Source organism: Tursiops truncatus, chromosome 16, assembly GCF_011762595.2.
Source record: "Tursiops truncatus isolate mTurTru1 chromosome 16, mTurTru1.mat.Y, whole genome shotgun sequence".
In the NCBI taxonomy this organism is placed as follows: Eukaryota; Metazoa; Chordata; class Mammalia; order Artiodactyla; family Delphinidae; genus Tursiops; species Tursiops truncatus.
Genome location: NC_047049.1, coordinates 24,870,263 through 24,888,826, shown reverse-complemented (window position 1 = coordinate 24,888,826; position 18,564 = coordinate 24,870,263). Strand labels below are relative to the sequence as shown.

The 18,564-nt window shown below is 58.2% G+C and overlaps 1 protein-coding gene across 10 annotated transcripts in view; it reads right to left on the bottom strand.

The window, feature by feature from the left end:
• SH3PXD2A (SH3 and PX domains 2A) overlaps positions 1 to 18,564 on the bottom strand; it is a 240,037-nt gene that overhangs the window by 20,350 nt on the left and 201,123 nt on the right. For 8 of the 10 annotated variants that reach the window (XR_004522555.2, XM_033842081.2, XM_033842084.2 and 5 more), the window contains 2 exons: positions 8,795 to 8,908; positions 4,438 to 4,521 (listed from right to left, as the gene is read on the bottom strand). Coding sequence is in view for 9 of the 10 variants with exons in the window: in XM_033842081.2 (XP_033697972.1) it covers positions 4,438 to 4,521; positions 8,795 to 8,908 (198 nt within the window). In the remaining variant the exon portion in view is untranslated. The remainder of the gene's footprint in view (positions 1 to 4,437; positions 4,522 to 8,794; positions 8,909 to 18,564) is intronic. The other 2 variants (XM_033842085.2, XM_033842079.2) reach the window with 1 other exon arrangement.

The window sequence follows — 18,564 nt, the reverse complement described above, 5'->3', positions numbered from 1 at the left end:
AGGCAAAACAGTGCGGCACAATCAGGCGGGAGCCCTGGGGGGGACTGAGTTGACCACACAGCTCGGTGGAGCCCCTCTGGGAGCTGCCTGCTCTGGTCTCACAGTAGGATTGCACGCCCTCTTCTGGGCTCCCCAGGCACTGGGAGAGAGGCACCATGGGGAGCTGAACAGGAGCGTGGGGGGGCAAGTGTGGGGAGGCTGGGAAGTTTGTGTCTTCCTGGATTCCTTGGGCCTCTCTCCTGGCAGGGACCCTGTGCCTCCACGGGAGTCCCTGCTCAGGCCTCCTGTCTGCTGGGGACCAGCAGACCCACAGCTGGCCGGCCACAGACACCCTGCCTCCTGGGAGGAAAGTCTCCCCAGAGGAATAGCTTGGGGAGGAACACCCAGCCCCATCCATCCCCTCAGCGGAGGATAAGCGGCAGAGATTGGCACACCCTCTGGGAGGGTCACCCTGAACCTGTGCTGTCCTCTCCGACCTGGATTCTCCCTGGGGGCTGAGACAGTGCCTGGCACACAGTAGGCGCTGCAAAGGGACCATGGAGTACATTGATGAGGACAAAGGTGTGTTGAGCCGGGGCACCGAGGGGGAGACTCTCTGAGCTCAAAAGAGCAGGCTGCTGGCACAGAACAGCTGGCTCTGAGACGGGCGCTCCCCACCCCCCAGCTGGACCCTGCCCGGCAGCCTGCCCAAGCCTCTGGCAGTAGTGGGGGAGAGGGCAGCTGCCACCCTAAGCCCCTGCTCAGGAGGGCCATCTGTTCATTCTTCCCTAGATTATCAGGGTCCCGTCTGCGGCCCTGCGCCGGGCGGAGATAGCAGCTCCCTCTGGGGTGGAGACAGCTGCCCTGCCAGGCCGCAAGGACAGAGCTGGCAGGCCGCTGGCCGAATCTGCAGGCTGCCAAAGGGCAAAAGGTAGGTGACGCCCCACGGGAGCCTCCACAGCTCAGCATGCTCTTCTCAAATGCAAGCCTTTCTCGGCGTCAACTGGCTCCTGGAAGCTTTCAGATTCCAACCCAGCCATGCTGGGGCGAGCCGCCAAGACCGCCTGAGAACCCGGCCCTGCCAGATTCTGACTCGGGCCTTTGAGAAGGTTCGTGTTTTATAGTCCAGCCCCCTGCGCTCCCGCCTATTCCTGGTCTCGCTCCATTTTCCAGTGGGACACCGTAAATCCTGGCCCGGGCGGTGGCCGGAGCAGCAGCGCCGGGCCCCAGGGCCCCAGGGTTCTGAGGCTCGGGTGAGCCGAGGCCTGGGCTCCACATTTTGCCTTTGCTCAGTTGGGCTATTTTTAAAAGCCTGTGGTTCGTGCAGGAAGCCATCATTAAAGTTTCCCTGGGCAAAGTCACTTTTGCAGAGAAAAATTACAGCCTATCTCTTGGGCAGATCAGAGGAGCCCTTCTCTGCCCCACGGCAGAGGACAGGGCCTAGACTGCTTCATGGGGGCCAGGCCCCAGCACCAGCCTCCCCAGTCCCCAGCGTGTGTGCTGAGGACAGAGCCCCGAGGGCCATGTAAGCATCCTGCCTTCCCCTGCCCCTCCTGGTGGGCAGAACCAGGGGCGTCCGTCTTACTCAGGAAGGCTGAGCTGCTCCTGCACGAAGCCCTCTTCGTGGTGGCCCTGGGGCTCATGGGAACGCAGATGGCTGGGAGTTTACGCTCCCAGGAAGAGAGCTGGCTGGCTTGGAGGCTCGTCCTACCCTGGCACCGTAGCTTCTAGGAGGTGAGAATTCAGAGCCCTGGTCCCAGGCAGGACAACTCCTCCAATTGGCCTGTTTGGGGGCTCGGTTTTCCGCCACGTTTGGCTTGGACGAGGAAGGTGTGGGTTACCTCTGTGTGGCCGCGTGCCCTGTGGGTCTCAGCTCCCTCCTCACAGGTTTCCCTGGGGGAAAGCAGAGGCAGTCCCTCCACTGAACAGGGGCCACAAACCCCACCTTAGGGGGCCAGACAGGAGGATGCCCAGACTGAAAGAAATGACCTTGGCGGGGGGGGGGGGGGGGGGGGGGGGGGAGCTGAGTCATTTGCGTTGCTTGGGGTCTCTAGAAGAGATGCCCCTTAGGAATCAAGTTGAGGGAAGAGGCCCAGGAGCTCTGGGGGCACCTCTGGGCTTCTGGGAGGCGCTGATGCCATGGTCACTCCGATATACCCTCGGAGGATGGTTGCCACCTCACCCCAGGGAGGGCTGGCCAGGCCGCCCACGGGGTGGGTAGGTGGCCGGGCCTGTTCTGGTTTTGGAAGCAGGGGCTGGAGAGCCCTGCAGTTTCCAAACCACAGACGCCTCCCCTTTCCAAACACTTTCCCCTCCGTCAGCAGTCTCCCTGGCTCCCCTCCCAGTCCCTACAACTTACCCAACCCCGATGCAAGAGGCTTTTTGATTCCAGAGGCCTGGTTGGCTCTGGGACTGGGGGAGTGGAGGCCCCGGGGAAGCACTGCTTTTCTCTTGTCTAGTTATATACGACCCACTGCCTGTTCCCCCCTCGTCAGCTCGGCTGTTTGCAGCGAAGTTTCTCCCAGCCAACTTCCTGCAAGTTTTTCTTGGCTGCCTGATTTAACTTAGCCCTAATTTAACTTAGGGCTAAGACTGGGAAAGGATGTTGTTTAGGTCTCTTATTCAAGAGAGAGAAGTCGTGGGCCCGCATTTGCTTACATATTTACATATGTGTGGCTGGCCATAGAATTATGCATTCAGTTGGGTATCTGTGTCTACTTACATCATGTTATGTTTAGAATCGTAAATACTGTTGCCGATATACACGTGGTATAGGAGTTATGTATACGAGACCGCATACGAAGCTATACGTGTACTTGAGGGGTGGCTGCAGAGGTGTACCTACGATGTGGTTGTGTGGATAATGCATCTGTGACTGTGTAAATAGTGCAAACGTGGAATGGTCTACGTGAGGGTGCGTAAGTGTGTACTGTGAGTGGCTGTGTGCACGGGACCGCAGACGTGCAGCTGTGTAGAGCCTGGATGGGCCAGTGTACCGTGGCCACACCCGTGGCTCTCGGGGTTGTGTGCCGGCGGTCATGCTTCACCGATTGAAGTGTCCGAGAGGCCATGTGGTTGTGGAGACAGAGGTGTGTTTGGGGTTCAGTGTGTGATGGTGTTTGGAGCAGATGTGGGAGGGGATGGGGACAGGCCAAACCTTCCACCCTGCTCTTTTTCCAGGCCAGGGTCCCACTCTCCTTTGCTGCCAAGGCTCAGGGCCGCTTCCCCGCCTGGCCCCCAGCTATGCTGCCCCACCCATCCTACCTCTATGGTGCCTTTGCTTCACATTCAGCCTGTTCTCTCTGCTTCCACGACTTGGCCCCCTGTCCTGCGCCAGCACCCAGGGTCCACCCCACACTCCACCCTCAGGACAAGCTGGGCCCCTCGCAGCCCATGCTGAGCCTGATGCAGAGCCAGCCACGGGCGGTGGCCACCCCTGAGTCCAGGCTTGCTGCTGCCTGGGGCTCGGGGCAGATACCAAAACAGGGTCTCACAGTCGTTCAGGAACAAGCTTTGGGGGTAGGGTGCGAGTCATGGGGCATCCCTGCTAATTCTGGAAAAGCCAATGCTTATGACACCCTTCCGGCTGTGCCGTCACCGTCCGGAACACATACCCTCCACTCTCCTTGAGGCAGGAGAGATGGGCCACCCACTGGCCTTGGGGCTCTGGAGGTGTTTAGAGGTTTGTTCAGAGGCCTGCCCCTCATTTCCCTGCCTCACAAGCTCTTGGATGTTGGAAAGGCCCTGGACTGGCAAACGCCTTGGTTCCTAATCAGCGTGTATGGCAGGCCAGGGGCTTCCCTGGAATAGTCTTGATCAGGCTGAAATCCCAACAGCTAGTGCTGGGGCTGCTGGAGCCCCCAGCTGGACCTGACCCCACCATCAGAACTTGTTGAGGCTGTGCCCTGGGGCCTGGCTGTGTCTGGATTTTGCTCCTTCTCTAGTTTCCCTGGAGCTGGCTGAATGAGGAGATTGTGAGCTGCTCCTTCTTCCTACTCTGTCCCTAAGTAATTGCTAGAATAGCTCTGGCCAAGGGAACCCTTTCTCAGAGGAGGGAGGCAATGAAGGGCAGGGGTGAGGGGACGGCCCAGGCAGAGACCCAAACACGCTCAGTTCTCTCAATCTGAAGCTTCAGGGTAAATGTGGCCTTTCTTAGAGTCCAGCTGCCCCCATAATCCTGTCCTAAGTCCCATGACCCCTGCCCCCAGGACGCTGGCCAAAGACAGAGCTGCCCCCATTGTCACCCCGATTCCCAAGCGGCCCCTGCGCCCCCCTCCCGCCCCCCCAACCCCCCCACCCCGCCGCCAGCTAGAGTAGGTGAGAGGAAAGTCTGTCTGGTGAATCTGGGTAAGGAGGCCACAGGGCAGAGAGAGGCAGAGCCCGGGAAAGAGGAGAAGTGTTAGTGAAAGAGAGAGAGGCAGCAGCTGTGGGTGAGGAGAAGCCGGCCCGCATCGTCACCTCGGCTGTGCTGCCTGTTGACCATCCCGCCCAGGGTCCACCGGCGATCCAGGCGCCGCAGATGGGCCTTGCGTCTCTTGGACACTGGTGTGGGAGATAGCGATGGAACACACAGCCGACGGGAACCGGCGGAGAGAATGGACATGAGGATGAGATGGGATGGGTGGGGAAGGGATGGAGGGGGGGAAGGTTCGCATCCCCAGGTCTTCACCGCCTGGACTGAGCCCCGGCGGTACATGCCTGCTGGAGGGGCGCGGATCTGACCAGTGGCGGCGCTGGCAGGTGGGGAATAACTCAACCAAAGCCACATTGCATGGGTTATGCCCCCGAGCCTGGGAGGGGCTAGGAATTTAGAATCCCAGCAGCTGAGAGGGGAGGGGGAGCCTTGGCTCCAGCCCAGTGCAAGGACGACCCTTGGTTGCGGCCCTAGGGGGAGGACATGGCTCCCACCATTGCTGGGCAGTGATGGTTCCCAGGAGGGTGTGCCCCACTCTCCACCAGGGCTCACATCCACCTGTTCCCCTGCCCCCACTCACTCAGCAAGTCCTGCTTGTGAACCTGCCACCACGAGCCAGGCACTGCGGGTGGAAGAATAAATGTGCCCAGCAGAAACTTGGGGTCTCTTCCTTGGGGGGCTTATAACTCTCACCATCCTGGGTTGGTTTATGTCTTTGCTTTTTCAGTCACCCCCAGTGGATCAAGCCTGTTGAGGGCTAAGACTCTGCATCTCTGCGTCCCCAGGGCCTGGCACGGAGCCTGGCACGGGGCTGATCCTTCAGAAATGTTGCTGGGTGAAGCACACACAGTAGGATGCCCCAGGCCTTGGTCTGTTCCCTGCTCACATGCTACCCACTGTTTCTGACAACGGAGGCCCTGCCGCCCAGCTTTTCACGGCTCCACACTCCTCTCATCTGCACAGGTCCTCTGACTGCTATGGACCAGCTCCACGTGCCCCCCGCCTTCCTATGGGACGCCCAGGTGCATCAGGGGCCCCCACCTCCTGGCACTGCAGAAGGAGGGTGCCAGGCTGCCCAGGTCTGGGGGAGGGAGGCCAGCACTTAAGAGTCAAACTGCCCTGACACAACTGAGCCACATCCCACCAGGGCCTCCTGGGAAGTACTTATTTTTCCAGAGGGAGAAGAGTAGCCTGTTTGACCTGCTTCTTGTAAGCAGGAGGCCTGGACAAAAGGTTAGGGGTATGGATTCAATCCAGGCTGCACTGCCAGGTTACTGTGTCACCCTGGCAGGCTGCCATCCCTCCCTAAACCTCTGTTTCCTCATCTGTCTTTGGGGTTGACACCACCTGCCCTGGCGTGAAATAAGACAGGGACTGGACAGGCTCTGTGGAATGGAGATGAGGTCCTGTGTGAGGTCAGACTGGGAGGAACCTGGACAGCTGACCTCCTGCGGGTGCGTCCACCTGGTTTCTCTGTGAGCAGAGGAGCTTCACTTCAGCTGATGCCCCGCCTGGGGCCACCCTAGCAGTAAGTGACATTTACCCGGTTTAAACCAGGTACCAAGACCATCTCACTGGAGCCTCACAAAAGCCCCACGTAGCTGGCACTCTCCCCATTCTAGAAATGGGAGGCCAGAGGCACAGGGGTGTTCAGGAACCCTCTGAGTCACACACCTGAGCGTCAAGGCAGCACGCAAATCCACGCAGTCTGGCTCTGGAGCCTGGACTCTAGACCCTGCGCCCTTTAGGCACCAACAGTGGAGAATGCCTGGACCCTGGGGCCAATGCCAGCCCAGGGAGAAAGGCAGGTCATTGCCGGTGGCTGCGGGGCGCAGGGCACAGGCAGAGACCCAGGTTTGGGGCTTGGCTCTGCCACTAACTGCTCTGGGGACTCCGTGGAGGTGACACCCCTCCAGGCCTCCGCTTCCTCACCTCTGAGGCGATGCTCCTCACGGAAGCACCCTGCCATCGTCGGGCCTGGACCCTCCTCATCAGCAGTGGACAAGGGGGTCTCAGCCTCCACCTCGGCCTTCCTGCCCCCTACTGAAACGTTTCTGCATTCTCCACAGCACACCTGGCTTCAGGAGAAACATGAACATATGCCAGAACATCTGATGACAGAAATAAACCGAAACAGCCTCTTTTCTTCCTGAAGCAATGGAGCATGAGCTGTTAGGGAAGCTCTGATGGGACGAAGGCTTCCAATTTCTGCCTGTAGAGCTCAGGGGACCTACAATGGGATGGCAACAGGGCTGGGGTAGAGATGGCCAGAGACGGGACCAGGGTGGGCTGATCTCTTAGCCACATGGCTGCCCGTGCAGAGACTGGTGGACACACCACAGCTGTTGGGCCTTGGGCTGGGGTACTGAGTCCTGAGCCCTTCTGTACAGCTGCGGGGAGATGCCCACGATGTGACGATGGGACTCACAGCTGCCCAAATGTTGCCAGGGGTGCTGGCACACAGGTCCTATCAAAGTGTGCAGAGGAACCTCTCATCAGGAGGTTCACCCTGAGCATACACGCGCACGCGCACACACACACCCGCCCCTGCCCCTGCTTGAAGGCGGAACCTCCACTGGCTGCCTGGTTCTTACTCCATCGAGGTCAAAATTCTCTATAACCTGTTACTGCTTGTTCTGTGCAAAGCACCCAATCTCTCTTCAAACCAGCCTGGCGGCGTCACTGCCCACGCACCTCTCAGGCTCCTTCCTACCCACTTGGTGTCCTGGTCCTCCAGCATCTACCTGACGTCTCCACTCTGACTCTCTTGGCGTCACCTTTTCAGGTGGGGCTCCAATTCCACACACACAGACACACATACACCCTCCTAGAATTGCTCACAAGAAAATGCTTCACGGAGAGACATGCGGCACGGTGGGAAGACCACTGGCGGAGGAGGCCGACCAGGGCTCAAGCCTTATGAGGACAAATACATATCTAAATATTTGCGGCCTCAGTTCCTGCATCTGGAAAATGGAGATGGTGACAGAGCCTTCCCAGGGTGGTGAGGGCATTTCAAGTACCAGGGCAGACACCAAGGAGTGAGTGAGACCTCAGTACACTCTAGGGATTGTTATTTCTGAAAAGCCCTGGGATACCCCCCAGAAGGTGGAACTGGATAGGAGGTGAGGCCTGGTGACTGCAGACAAAACAGACCGGACCCAGCTCAGGAGCTACGACCCTGCACCGCTGCAGAGGTGCGAGGGAACCAGAGATGAGATGGGGGACAGGCTCAGCCCCTGGGCTCGGGGAGCAGCCAGGAAAGGCCGAGCACCTGGCCTGAACATGCCAGCCCTTCTCAATGGGGCCTGGTCTCTGGAAACCTGTCACAAGGCAGACATGCACTGCAGGGGCTGCAGTACTGGTCAAGGGACTGAAATACAGCATTTACATGGGAGGAAGGGCGGGGCTCCGACTGCCTGCCGAGTAACCGACATTTGGGGGAAGGATGAAGACGGAGCTGGGGCTTGGCAGGCCGCTTATTCTGGCCTGGGCAGTGTGGAATGGGGGGTGGGGCAGGGGCAGGCCTGGAGGTGGCCTGAGCCCCGGGTGGCAGGCACGCATCCCCCTGGCTCTCAGATGTGCCCATTTGGACGGTCTCCACTGACCGTTAGGGCAAGCGTTCCCGCTGCCAGAATAAGGGAGGCTTGGAAGCGACTAGGAGCAGGCAGCCGGGAACAGGGTGGCTCAGACTCGCCGGGCTCTGGCAGCCCGCTCTGGGGAATACCCAAGCCCACGGATAGGCTGAGCAGGCCAGTGCTGGCTGGGGTTGGGAGGAGGGGCAGGCTCCTTGAAATGCACTGGAGAAAACCCCAGAAAAACCTCACCAGGTCAGAGCTAATGAGAGAGGCTGACGGTGCAGGGCTGGAGCCATCCCTGGGTTCCTGCAACACTGAGAAATGATTCCCAGACCTGCCCTCCACGTCTGCACCCCTGACCGGGATAACAGGCTCCTGGAAGAGAGGCCTCTGAACAGGCTGTGCACGGCAGGAAGTCGTGTGCACAAAGTCCCTTTGGGGTCGTCCCTGTCGCAGAGAGCACAGTGTGGGGTGAGGGGGGCAAAGGTGGATCTCTGTGGGGACCCCCAGAGGAACCCAGGCCTGCTGGTGGGGAGAGGGACCAGCCCTAAGGCCGTTCTCCCCAATCTCTGCCCCAAAGTTGCCAAAGCCTGAGATCCACACCCCACGGGGATCTCCCCTCTAATTTTAGCCCCATGTGGGACCAGTAAGGACAGACGTGGCACAGGAGGTGAGCCTGTGGGTTGGCCTCAGTGACACGGGATCCTGGGAGAAGCAGGGGGGGAAACATGATCCATATCGTTCTAGAGCTTCTGATGGTTTTAGGGAGAAGGGTGAGAAAGCTGCATCATCTCCCCGACCCCTTGAACCCACAGGAGCTTACCTTCCCCAGTCTTGGAGGTGTTGATATCTGAGTCGTCCCGAGTACCATTCTGGGCCTCCAGGTAGGTGGCAGGGACCCAGCCCTGTTCCTCAGAGGTGCTCACGAACCACCAGCCTGCAGGGGGGACGGGAGAGCAGCCATGAGAGCCCAGCAGATGGCAGAGGTGGACGGGGCCAGGACAAGGAGGGAAGGAGCAGCGTGGAGGGGAGGGTGCAGAGCCACACCGCCTGGGTGCCTGGCAGACGTCTTGCCCACGTCCAGCCTCCTGGAGCCCAGGCTCCTCGCTGAGAAAGAAGAAACCAACACGCTCCCTGAGAAGAGGGCCTGATGGACCACCATCCACTCACACAGACATCTGATAACAAAAAAACCTGAAAATGAAATCGACACAATGATATGCCCAACACGTGAAAGTTACCTTGCAGGAAAGGTCAAGGGGGCTCTGACCAAACACAGAGATGGTGTAGGGTCCTTCAAGCCCACTAGGACCACCGGTGTGACCCGGAGTTGCACCACTTTCTCTGCTTTTAAAGGCACCGGGGGGTAAAGGCCTCACAGATACGTTCTAATGGTCACTGCTCCTGCTTCCCACCTCCGGTCAGTGGTATTTTCACATCAGTGCTACTCACAGCTGCCCTTCGGTATGTTGACAACTCAGTCGCAGTAAGTGGGCACCGCACCCTTGAGTGACCCTTGAGGGTTGTGGCCAAGTGATAACGCCTCATTCATTTTCTTTCCCCTTTGCTGGCTCGTTCATTCATCATTCAAACAAACGCTGAGCAAAGTACTCCAGGAGACCCCAGGGTTCCTCCCTGGCCAGCACTGAGGCCCCATCACCACGTGGCCACAGCAGTGAGTGGCTGCCTGAGGAGGGGCACAAGGGGACCTCCAGGCGCTCCCAGCTGGGCTTAGCCCTGGGAGGTGGTGGAGGCTGCCTGGGGGCTGCTGTGACAGCAATGGAGAGGGACGGAGGACAAAAGTCCCACCACTGCACAGGACCTCCGCACCCAGGGTCAGCACCTAGGTCTTCAACTTCTGATGCCCCACGTCACAGGCCTGGGAGAGCAAACAGCCTGTGGTCTAGTCTTGAATGCCCACTGCACCCCACCCTTTCCAGGAAGTTCCACAACACTCTGCGAGCAGCTCTGCAAAACCTATGAAACACCATGACAGCTGTGGGATACCATAATGTTGGATACATGTCCTTATACGTTTGTCCACACCCACAGAACGTCTAGCACCAAGAGCGAACCCTAATGTAAACTAGGGACTCTGCGTGACTAGGATGTGTCAATGCAGGTTCATCAGTTGTAACAAGTGCACCGCTCTGGTGCAGGGGGTTGAGGATGGGGCAGGCTGTGCGTGGGGGGGGGGCAGGTGTACATGAGACACCTCGGTACCTTCTACTCAATTCTCCTGGGAACTTAAACTGCTCTAAAAAAACCAGAGTCTTCAAAAAAAAAAAGTTAAAGAGAAAGTCTCAGACAACGGTCTGGACTTCTGTGGTCCAGCCCTTAGCTGGGTCACTGCCCCTCCGGAACCTGGGAAAGATGCCTTCTTTCCCTCCCTCTGCCAGATTCAGGTCAATTCCCTTGTCCTTCCCCCAAGTGGGATGGGTGTGGGCCACCTTCACAACACCCACGGCCACGTGCACCCTCTGGGCCTACCTGCCTGGGGCAGCACCGCCATCCTCCCTGACGCCCAGGCCACAGCGGCACAGCTACTCAGGAGGCTGTGGCTGAGAGACTCCAAAGAAGCCAGAGGGGTCTCTGCCTGGGATGCCTTCTCCCCCTCTCGCAGGCTCTGGGGGAATGCTCTCAGGAACCCCAACAGTCTGTGCCAAGAGGCCCCGGGCCCAGTGTTCTTCCACAGAGCCCGACTGGAGGTCACGGGACGGAGCTCCCGACCTCGTAGAGGCTCCTGCCCTGCGGCCCTGCCTCCTAGGCCACAGGAGTCGTTCTGACTGGTCTGCACTTCCCCGGACACTGTAATGGTTCAGGGGCTTTTCCAGGAACTGACATGGGTGCTCTGGCGACCTGAACCCTAAATCCCACGTTAACCAGGAATCGCAGGGGTGTGTGGGAAGAGACGTCCTGAGGGTTAAGTCAATAAAACAAAGTCAGGAGATGGAGAAAGTCAGTCTTGACCATCACTTGACCCTGGGGCGCAGGTGTGCTAAAGCTAGACTGCCCTGTTGGACTTGCTAATTACAGTGAGCCAGTGACCTTCCTGGGCTGTTCACCTGAGCCAGAGCGGGTTTCACTCACTCACTAATGCCACCCGTACCCAGCAATCAGCAAGGTTCATAATCGAAGGTCCACCATCATGAGTCAAGTCTGGAGAAAACCCAAGCCCACTGGGCACCTGCCACCACAGATTTTGGCACGTAAGGATGAAGCCCTCTGAGCCACTCTGGGTAAGCGGTCCCTCCCCGACCTCCCGCTCACAGGATAAGCTCCAAGAGCCCCAAAGAGCAGGAACCACAATTCCCAACTTGGAGTCACTTTTGGGAGGGTCTGGAAGGCTGAGGCTCTCACATGCCTGCCCAGGTCCAGGTCCCAATGCCAAAAGCTCAAAGGTTTTGGTTACCACACCCTCCAGACCCTCCCCAAACTGTGTCCGGGGAGATGAAAGACCAGTTCCAGCCTCCAAAGCCAAGCCAAGTCCCGGTAGGCCAAGGAAGTACCCTCAAGGCCTAGTCTCAAAGGGAAGCTCTTCTTCCCAGGAGAGGGTTTCCCCAGGATGGGCCCAGGCTGGGGCCGGGGACCTTATCGTCATCAGACAGAACAGGGATGTGCCTGGAGAAACAGTGGAGCTTGGATGCATGTGTCTCGTGGAGGATTTGCCAAGATCTCTCCCATGCCCAGCCCCTCTCAGCCTCTCTTTCTACACCAAGGTGTGTCCACCGCCAACTCCACCCTCTGAAACAACCTACTTGCTGTCTCAGTGGGAGCACAGTCTTTCCTTTCCTTGTGTGACCCCATGGCTTCCCAGGAAAGAAGGCGACTTGGTGATCTCCTGGACGGCTGGGCTGACTGTCTCCTAAGCCCTCTCTCTACTTCTGGAATCTGGGCTCCAAAGTCATCCTCAGCAGAGGTGAAGGAGGCAAGTCCCTCCATGGGTACCAGGAGGGCTTGCAGGGCATTTCTCCATCAGTCCCATCCAAGCTTGTCTGTGTCCTCACACGTGTGAAGCAAGCCCACCAGCCTGCTGACCTCTTGCTGTCCCCTCTCCTGACCTCTTCCCATGGCCATCTCCAGACCAGGGCCCTGCAAGGACCTTTCTCCTTGGCTCCAAGGGCCTCATAATCCCAGGATTTAGGGCTCTTTTCTGCTGGTGGCATCGTTTCCCTTCCCTCCTAACTTCACCCTTTGGGAACCTTCCATGTACTTTCTGCTCTCTCCCTCCCCCCAGGAGCCAGAGATCGGTGATGGAGGGATGGATCTGGACTTGTCTGTGCAGAGAATCTCCCAGGGGCAGGGCAGGGCTGGCCCTCCTCCTACCTCTGTTGCATAGGCCTGGCACTCAGGGTGAGCTGAGCAGGGACTTGCTGAGAGGCCCAGAGTGTGGCCGAGGTGCCCAATGGGCAAGGCGGCACGATGGTCTGTGCCTCACACCACCTGGGTACCCCTTGGAGGTGCCAGGGCTGTCTCTGAGTCCTTCCCACCTCAAAATCTCTGTTACACCACAAGTTTCTATGGAGCGTGGGCCACATTACTGGCTGACTGTGACCATCGCACCCCAGGGCAGCAACTTAGGATCCTATTCTCCTGCTGCACTCCCAAGACTTGGGGCTGAGACTCTCAACCATCCTCACAGCTTTGTGGACCTGCCGACCTTGCCCGAGAACACTGGCCTGGACTTCCACTCCAGCCCTGACACACGCAGAGCTGGGCTGTGTGGCTTCGAGTCTCAGGTCCCTCCTGCACCAGGCCCTGCAGAGAAGAGCTTGCCACCGGCTGGGCTGTAGGCACCTCCGCAAAGCAAAGGTGGACAGGCTCAGTCATCGCCCAGGCAGGCGTGGCTGAACAGGGGCAGAGGTGCCTACCTAGCTACACGCAGACCTCCTGGGAGCCCTGGCGTGAGTCACACAGTTGGGCCTCTGGGGGAGGCTCCTGGGGCCTGCACCCACCCACAGCTGCTGACAGGCCTCTCCCAGATGCCAGCAGCTCAGACGTCAAATGCTGCAACTGGGGCCCCTGACCAAGGTCACCGCTGCTCCACCAAGGAGCAATTAGAGCCTGAACCACCGTGGGGGCAGCCTAGCTGGCCAAGAGGACTCAGGCGTCAGCCAGCCCTCGGGGCTCCCAGGCTCCCGTCCAGCACACACCGTGTCCTCATGCCTGCAGAGCACATAGTGGGAGGTAGGTTCTGTCCACACACACACGCGTGGATGGCTGCCTGTGCACCTGGAACAGAGGTGTGTCTGTACGTGCATCACATGATATGATTACAGTCAGACGCTGAGAAGAGCACTCCGTCAGGAGCTAACGTGACACACATTACCTGATGTCATCTTCAAGAACCTTACATTTTACTATCGTCATCATCCCCACTTGACAGATGTGGAAACTGAGGCAGAATAGATCACAATTAGGAAGACGCAGAGCTGGACTCAAAACCAAGCAGTCCAGCTTCACGACCCATATTCTTAACCACCAAAGAAGTGGAGTAGGTGCACATCTGTGGCACGCGAGAGCTCAGGGGTGACTCCCTGAGAACGAGTGTCCCTGAATCCTTGTGCTTTATATATGTGCCACCTGTGAGTGGGTATGTCCACATCGCTGAGGGTTTGCTTTCTGTGCGTACACCAAGAGTCCAGTCGCAGGTTTGAGAGTCTATGTCTACAGGTGAGGATCCTCTGGAGGAAGAGGGTAATAATTAGGAATCTAGGGTCAGAAAGACTCAAATTTAGGTCCTGGCATGCAACTTCCTAGCTGTGTGATCTGGGGAAAATTGCTAAACCTTTATGAGCTCAGTCTCCCCTCTCTGATGTGGGAGTAATAAATGGAGCCCACCTCCCAAGGTTGTTGAAATGAACAGATGAGACAGAAGTAGCTTAGCTTGGGGCCTAGCACAGAGTCGGAGCTGAAAACCCTGAGCTCTGATCAGGGTGGTGGTGGGTATTTGGTATTCTAGACTAACAGAGTCAGCACCCATGGGTGGCCAGGTGGTGTGTGTGCCCAAGGAGTGTGTCAGGAGGTACTCAATACAGCTTGGTGAACTGACGTGTGTGTGTGTTTACTGATATCTATGGAATCTGGGGGCTGTCTTCTGGGGTTTCAGAAGAACGGAAGGCGCTATCTTTTGCAATATGGCTTGCTCTTTTCTCAGCTGATGCAATGCATGATAGCAAACACAGTGAGAAATGGGGCCAGGGGGAGATGTCCCTCCTTGCCCTACATGTCTCAGGGCCCCCTCGGCCTGGCTCCGGTCCTTCAGCTCACACAGCTCCCCAGCACAGAGGTCCTGCAGCCTCCTTTCTCCTTTAGGAAGCCCTCCCTGACTGACCCCCAAGTCCCAATAGCATCCAAAGCATCACCCCCACAATTCACAGCAGCTTGTACACTCTGAGAATAAGTCTTGTTGGGACTCTAAGTATCTCATCTATTTTGTCTTTAGGGCAGAGCTGAGCTTGCAGCAAGCCGAACAGCAGATGAGGAAACTGAGGCACAGAGCCTAAGTGCTGGAGCCAAAGATCTGACTCTGAATCCCATCTTTGCCACTTCCATGCTCTGTGGCCTCAAGAAAGTGACTTAACCTTTCTGAGCCTTGGTTTCGCCATCTGTAAAATGGTAAGACTACCACGCAGGCTAGCGTGAGAACGAGATAAAGAACAGCGCGTGGGGTCTGGCACACCAGCAGGCACACATTAAATGGAAGCCATGAGCTTCACTGAACGAAGGATTAAAGCCACAGGACGTGGGAGGTAAGGTGGCCGGCATTCGTGGATGCCCAGGGACCGGCCTGAGCCACAACGTCTCACAATGTCTCATGTCCTCGGAAGATGGATCCAAACTCCAAGCTGGCCTCTGCCACCCTTCCTCTTCCGTCCTCCTAGCCTCCGTTCTTGGGAAAGGAAATTCAGCAAGGTTTTACTAAAGGACCGAGCTTTGGACTGACGAAGTGGCCACACCTGTGCCCAGCTGGGGGCAGTTGTTCCCCGACAGGCTGCCAGACTTGGCCTTTTCCCAAGAAGTCAACCCTGGTTCCCAGGCAAGAGGGGAGCAGGCTCTTTTTTGTTGTGGGGGCAGAGGACTTAGTGGAACAGGAGTTGGTGGGGAGCCCCCAAGGGGCCTGGGCTAGCTGGGAGGCCCCTTACACGCCCCGGCACCCCAGCCCGGCAGCCATGCTCTACCAGCGCCAGCCAGGCCACTGCTCAGGTAGGTCTTCCCAGCTGGAGTGCCTTATGCTGAGATGCCCCCCAGACGGGGCAAGAGAGGGCTACCACGTCCATTCTTTTGAATGGGAAACTGCAAGCTGATGTCTAGGAGCACTCAGATGCTGGACGTACAGGAGGAGGCGTCCTTCAGGCGGCCCCAGGCTAAGCCCCCGGGCCCGGGACGGCGTCTGGGAGCTGAACTGGCCAAGAGCCCCAGAGCCGCCTCACGCTGGCCTCTCCTGGGAGGACCGCGTGTCCACAGTGCCAGAGAAGAACAGCATTCAGCGAGGCTGGCCTATAGGCCAGGGCCCAGCCCTCTCCAGGAGGCAAAGGCCCAGAAAGAACAGCAAGTTCACCTGTCACAGCATCCGACCGGCTCAGCGGGACGCACTAAAACCCACCTCACAGTGGCTCAGGGGCCGAGGGTGGGAGAAGGCAGCATCGGGTGGCCTGGCCAGCACCTCCAGCTCAGGGCAGCGCTGGAGGACTCCCCACGCCAGGTGGGGCAGGGAGCCCCTCAGCCACAGCAGGCAAAAGCTCTGGGCCAGAAGGTGGGCTTTTCCCTCTGTCCAGGCTGAGCGTAGTCCTTAGCTGCTGGGCCAATTGCAAAGCCCTTTCAAACGGACTCTAACTGGGGTGGAAAGGGTGGAGCTAGAAAGAGAGTGAGGCACGGACACACACACACACACAACACACACACACACACACAACACACACAGACAGACACACACACACACACACACACACACACACGCGCGCGCGGAGGGAGTCAGAAATGGAGACAGACAGATGGAGGGGATGGGAGGACCTGGGAGAGGGACTGGGGGCCTTAGCCTCTCTAGAAGGGGGCTGAGCCTGGCCAAGGGTGGCAGGAAGTGATGGGCACTCCCAGGCCACTGCTGTCCCCAGGGTGACCAGCCCACAATGGCCTCCTTAATGAGAATGGATAATGAGCTCATTAGGGCCAGAGGAGGCCAGCTGCATGCGATCAGGATGTGAATAAAGTCCTCTGAGGTCACGGCTCCGAGTAGAACAAGACAGCTGGTGGGGGAGGGGGACCCCACTCCTCCCTCTCCCTCTGAAACTCCCCCAGTCTTTCGAGGTCCTCCATGAGGTCTCCCCAGCCTGCTCACCCCAGGATTCAGCCCGCAGGTACCTCTTAGCCCCTCTTCCAAGACAGACCTCAGTTTGGATCCTGGCTTCACCACGTACTCACTGGTGACCGGGAACAGGGCTGACCTCCTTATCACAAGAGTATGAGCCGGGGGCTTGCCTGGTGGCGCAGTGGTTGAGAATCTGCCTGCCGATTCAGGGGACACGGGTTCGAGCCCTGGTCCGGGAAGATCCCACGTGCCACGGAGCAACTAAGCCCGTGAGCCACAACTACTGAGCCTGCACGTCTGGAGCCTGTGCTCCGCAACAAGAAAGCCCGCGACAGTGAGAGGCCCGCGCACCACGATGAAGAGTGGCCCCCGCTCGCCGCAACTAGAGAAAGCCCTCGCACAAAAACGAAGACCCAACACAGCCAAAGTAATTAATTAATTAATTAATCAATTAATTAAAAAATAGTATGAGCTGCCCATAGGGTTGCCTGGCATCCCGTGGTGCACTTGGGCTGGTGTATTGAAGACACATGGTGTACTCAACAACCAACCTTTACGGAGCACCTGGCACACGCCAAGCCCTGTTCTAGGCATCGGAACGCTGCAGAGAACAGCCCAGTCAGGACGCAGGCTCTCCTCCTCTGTCTCCCCCTGCACGGCACCCAAGATGGGCGCAGACACAACCTGTGCACTGGCGCCGGGGCCAGCGAGAAGGCTGGGCTGCCTCCCACTAGCCCTGGGCGCCCACCCAGAGGATATCAGGCAGGATGAGACAGACTGGGCGGAGTTTGGAACACAGCAGCCTTGAGGTAACCTCCGAGCCTGCCTTTTCTTCCCCGCCTGGTCCTTCACATGGTCTAACCCAGAGTATCTGTGTGTGCAGTGCTACTGTCTGCCCAGGCCTATGCGAGGGCTTCCATGTGCAGGTGGGCAAGGGGTGAAGAAGCCAGGAGCAGAGGCACAGTCCCAGGCCTCGAATACCTGCCCCCATTCTCCACGTACGCTTGGCTCGGGCTTTGGCCCCTCCGTGAGAGTGAAATGTCCGGGCATTCTCGTGTCCTTTCCTTGGAGTGGTTTGGAAGAGGGGAGGAAGAATTTGGGGGCACTGAATGGTGGACGTAGGGGAGATGCTGAGGACGAAGGGGGCTGAAGGGGGCCTGGCTAGGCACATGTCACCAGCCCTGCCCACCTGGCCACACTACACCTGGCACAAGGCTGAGCCTTAAGGGACGGCTTCTGCCCTGATCCCCCTCCCATAACCTTGGGGCAGATCTGAGGCTTCTACCTGAGAGCGGCCAGAGATGTGGGAAATGCAGGCTGTCCACGGCATGCTGTGCCTTTAAGAACAATGAAAGGAGGCCACCCTGGGCCAGGCCTCCCCTGGTCAGAAGGCTCTGTCACTGCGGCCTCTTGCCAAGACACACTCGAGCTCACAGCACGTGGCCTCTACAGTCCAAAGCAAACAGGAGCGGTGACAGTCCCTCCTAGTCACCCGCCTCCTCGGAGAGGCTCCCCTAGTCCCTCCCAAAGTACCTCCACAGCCCCTGCCTTCCTGCCTGACCCATTCCTCTGGTCCCACCTCTGGCTCCTACCCTCCTCTCTGCTGCCCACAGCCTCCCCTTCCCCCAGATGGGGCTCTCAGGCCACCAGGGCCCCAGAACCTTCCCATGGCGCCTAAGGCCTGAATTCCAAGACCATTAGCACAGGCTGTTACGTCACAGTTTGGAAGGCTCTGTAGATCTGTGGCAAGAAGACAGCAAGAACTGGGCCGCTGCCACTCCTCCCCCAACCCTGCTCCAGCCTGCCCACCGCACTGGACGAGCCCAGGAGTCCAGCGCTGGGTCTGGGCAGGCCAAGGTCATGAGCAAGGCACCCAGCAGAAGGCAGAGAGGGGGGACATGCAAAAACGATGGGTAGAGGAGAATCACGTCTTTAAGCAAGGGCTCTAGGGTGAGGTTGCCTGGGTTTAAATCCCAGCTCTGCTGCTTACTAGAGCCGCATGATTTTGAGCAATCGCCTCAATTTCTTCAACTGTAGAATGGACCTACAGTATGCCTACATCTCACTGTATTGGTGGATGAGTAAATCTATGAAAAGGGCTCGGAATAGTGCCTGGTTCCTGGCAAGGCGCACCAAAGAGCTATCACTAAAGTTTAAGTGCAAACCACAGCGAATTTTAAAGAAGGAACCAAGACCTCAGTGCCTCTCAATGACTGGTGTCAGGGCTGGGCAGGGAGGCAGGTGGTCTTAGGTGTCTGGAGTTTCTAGGAGAGAAAGCCTCTTGG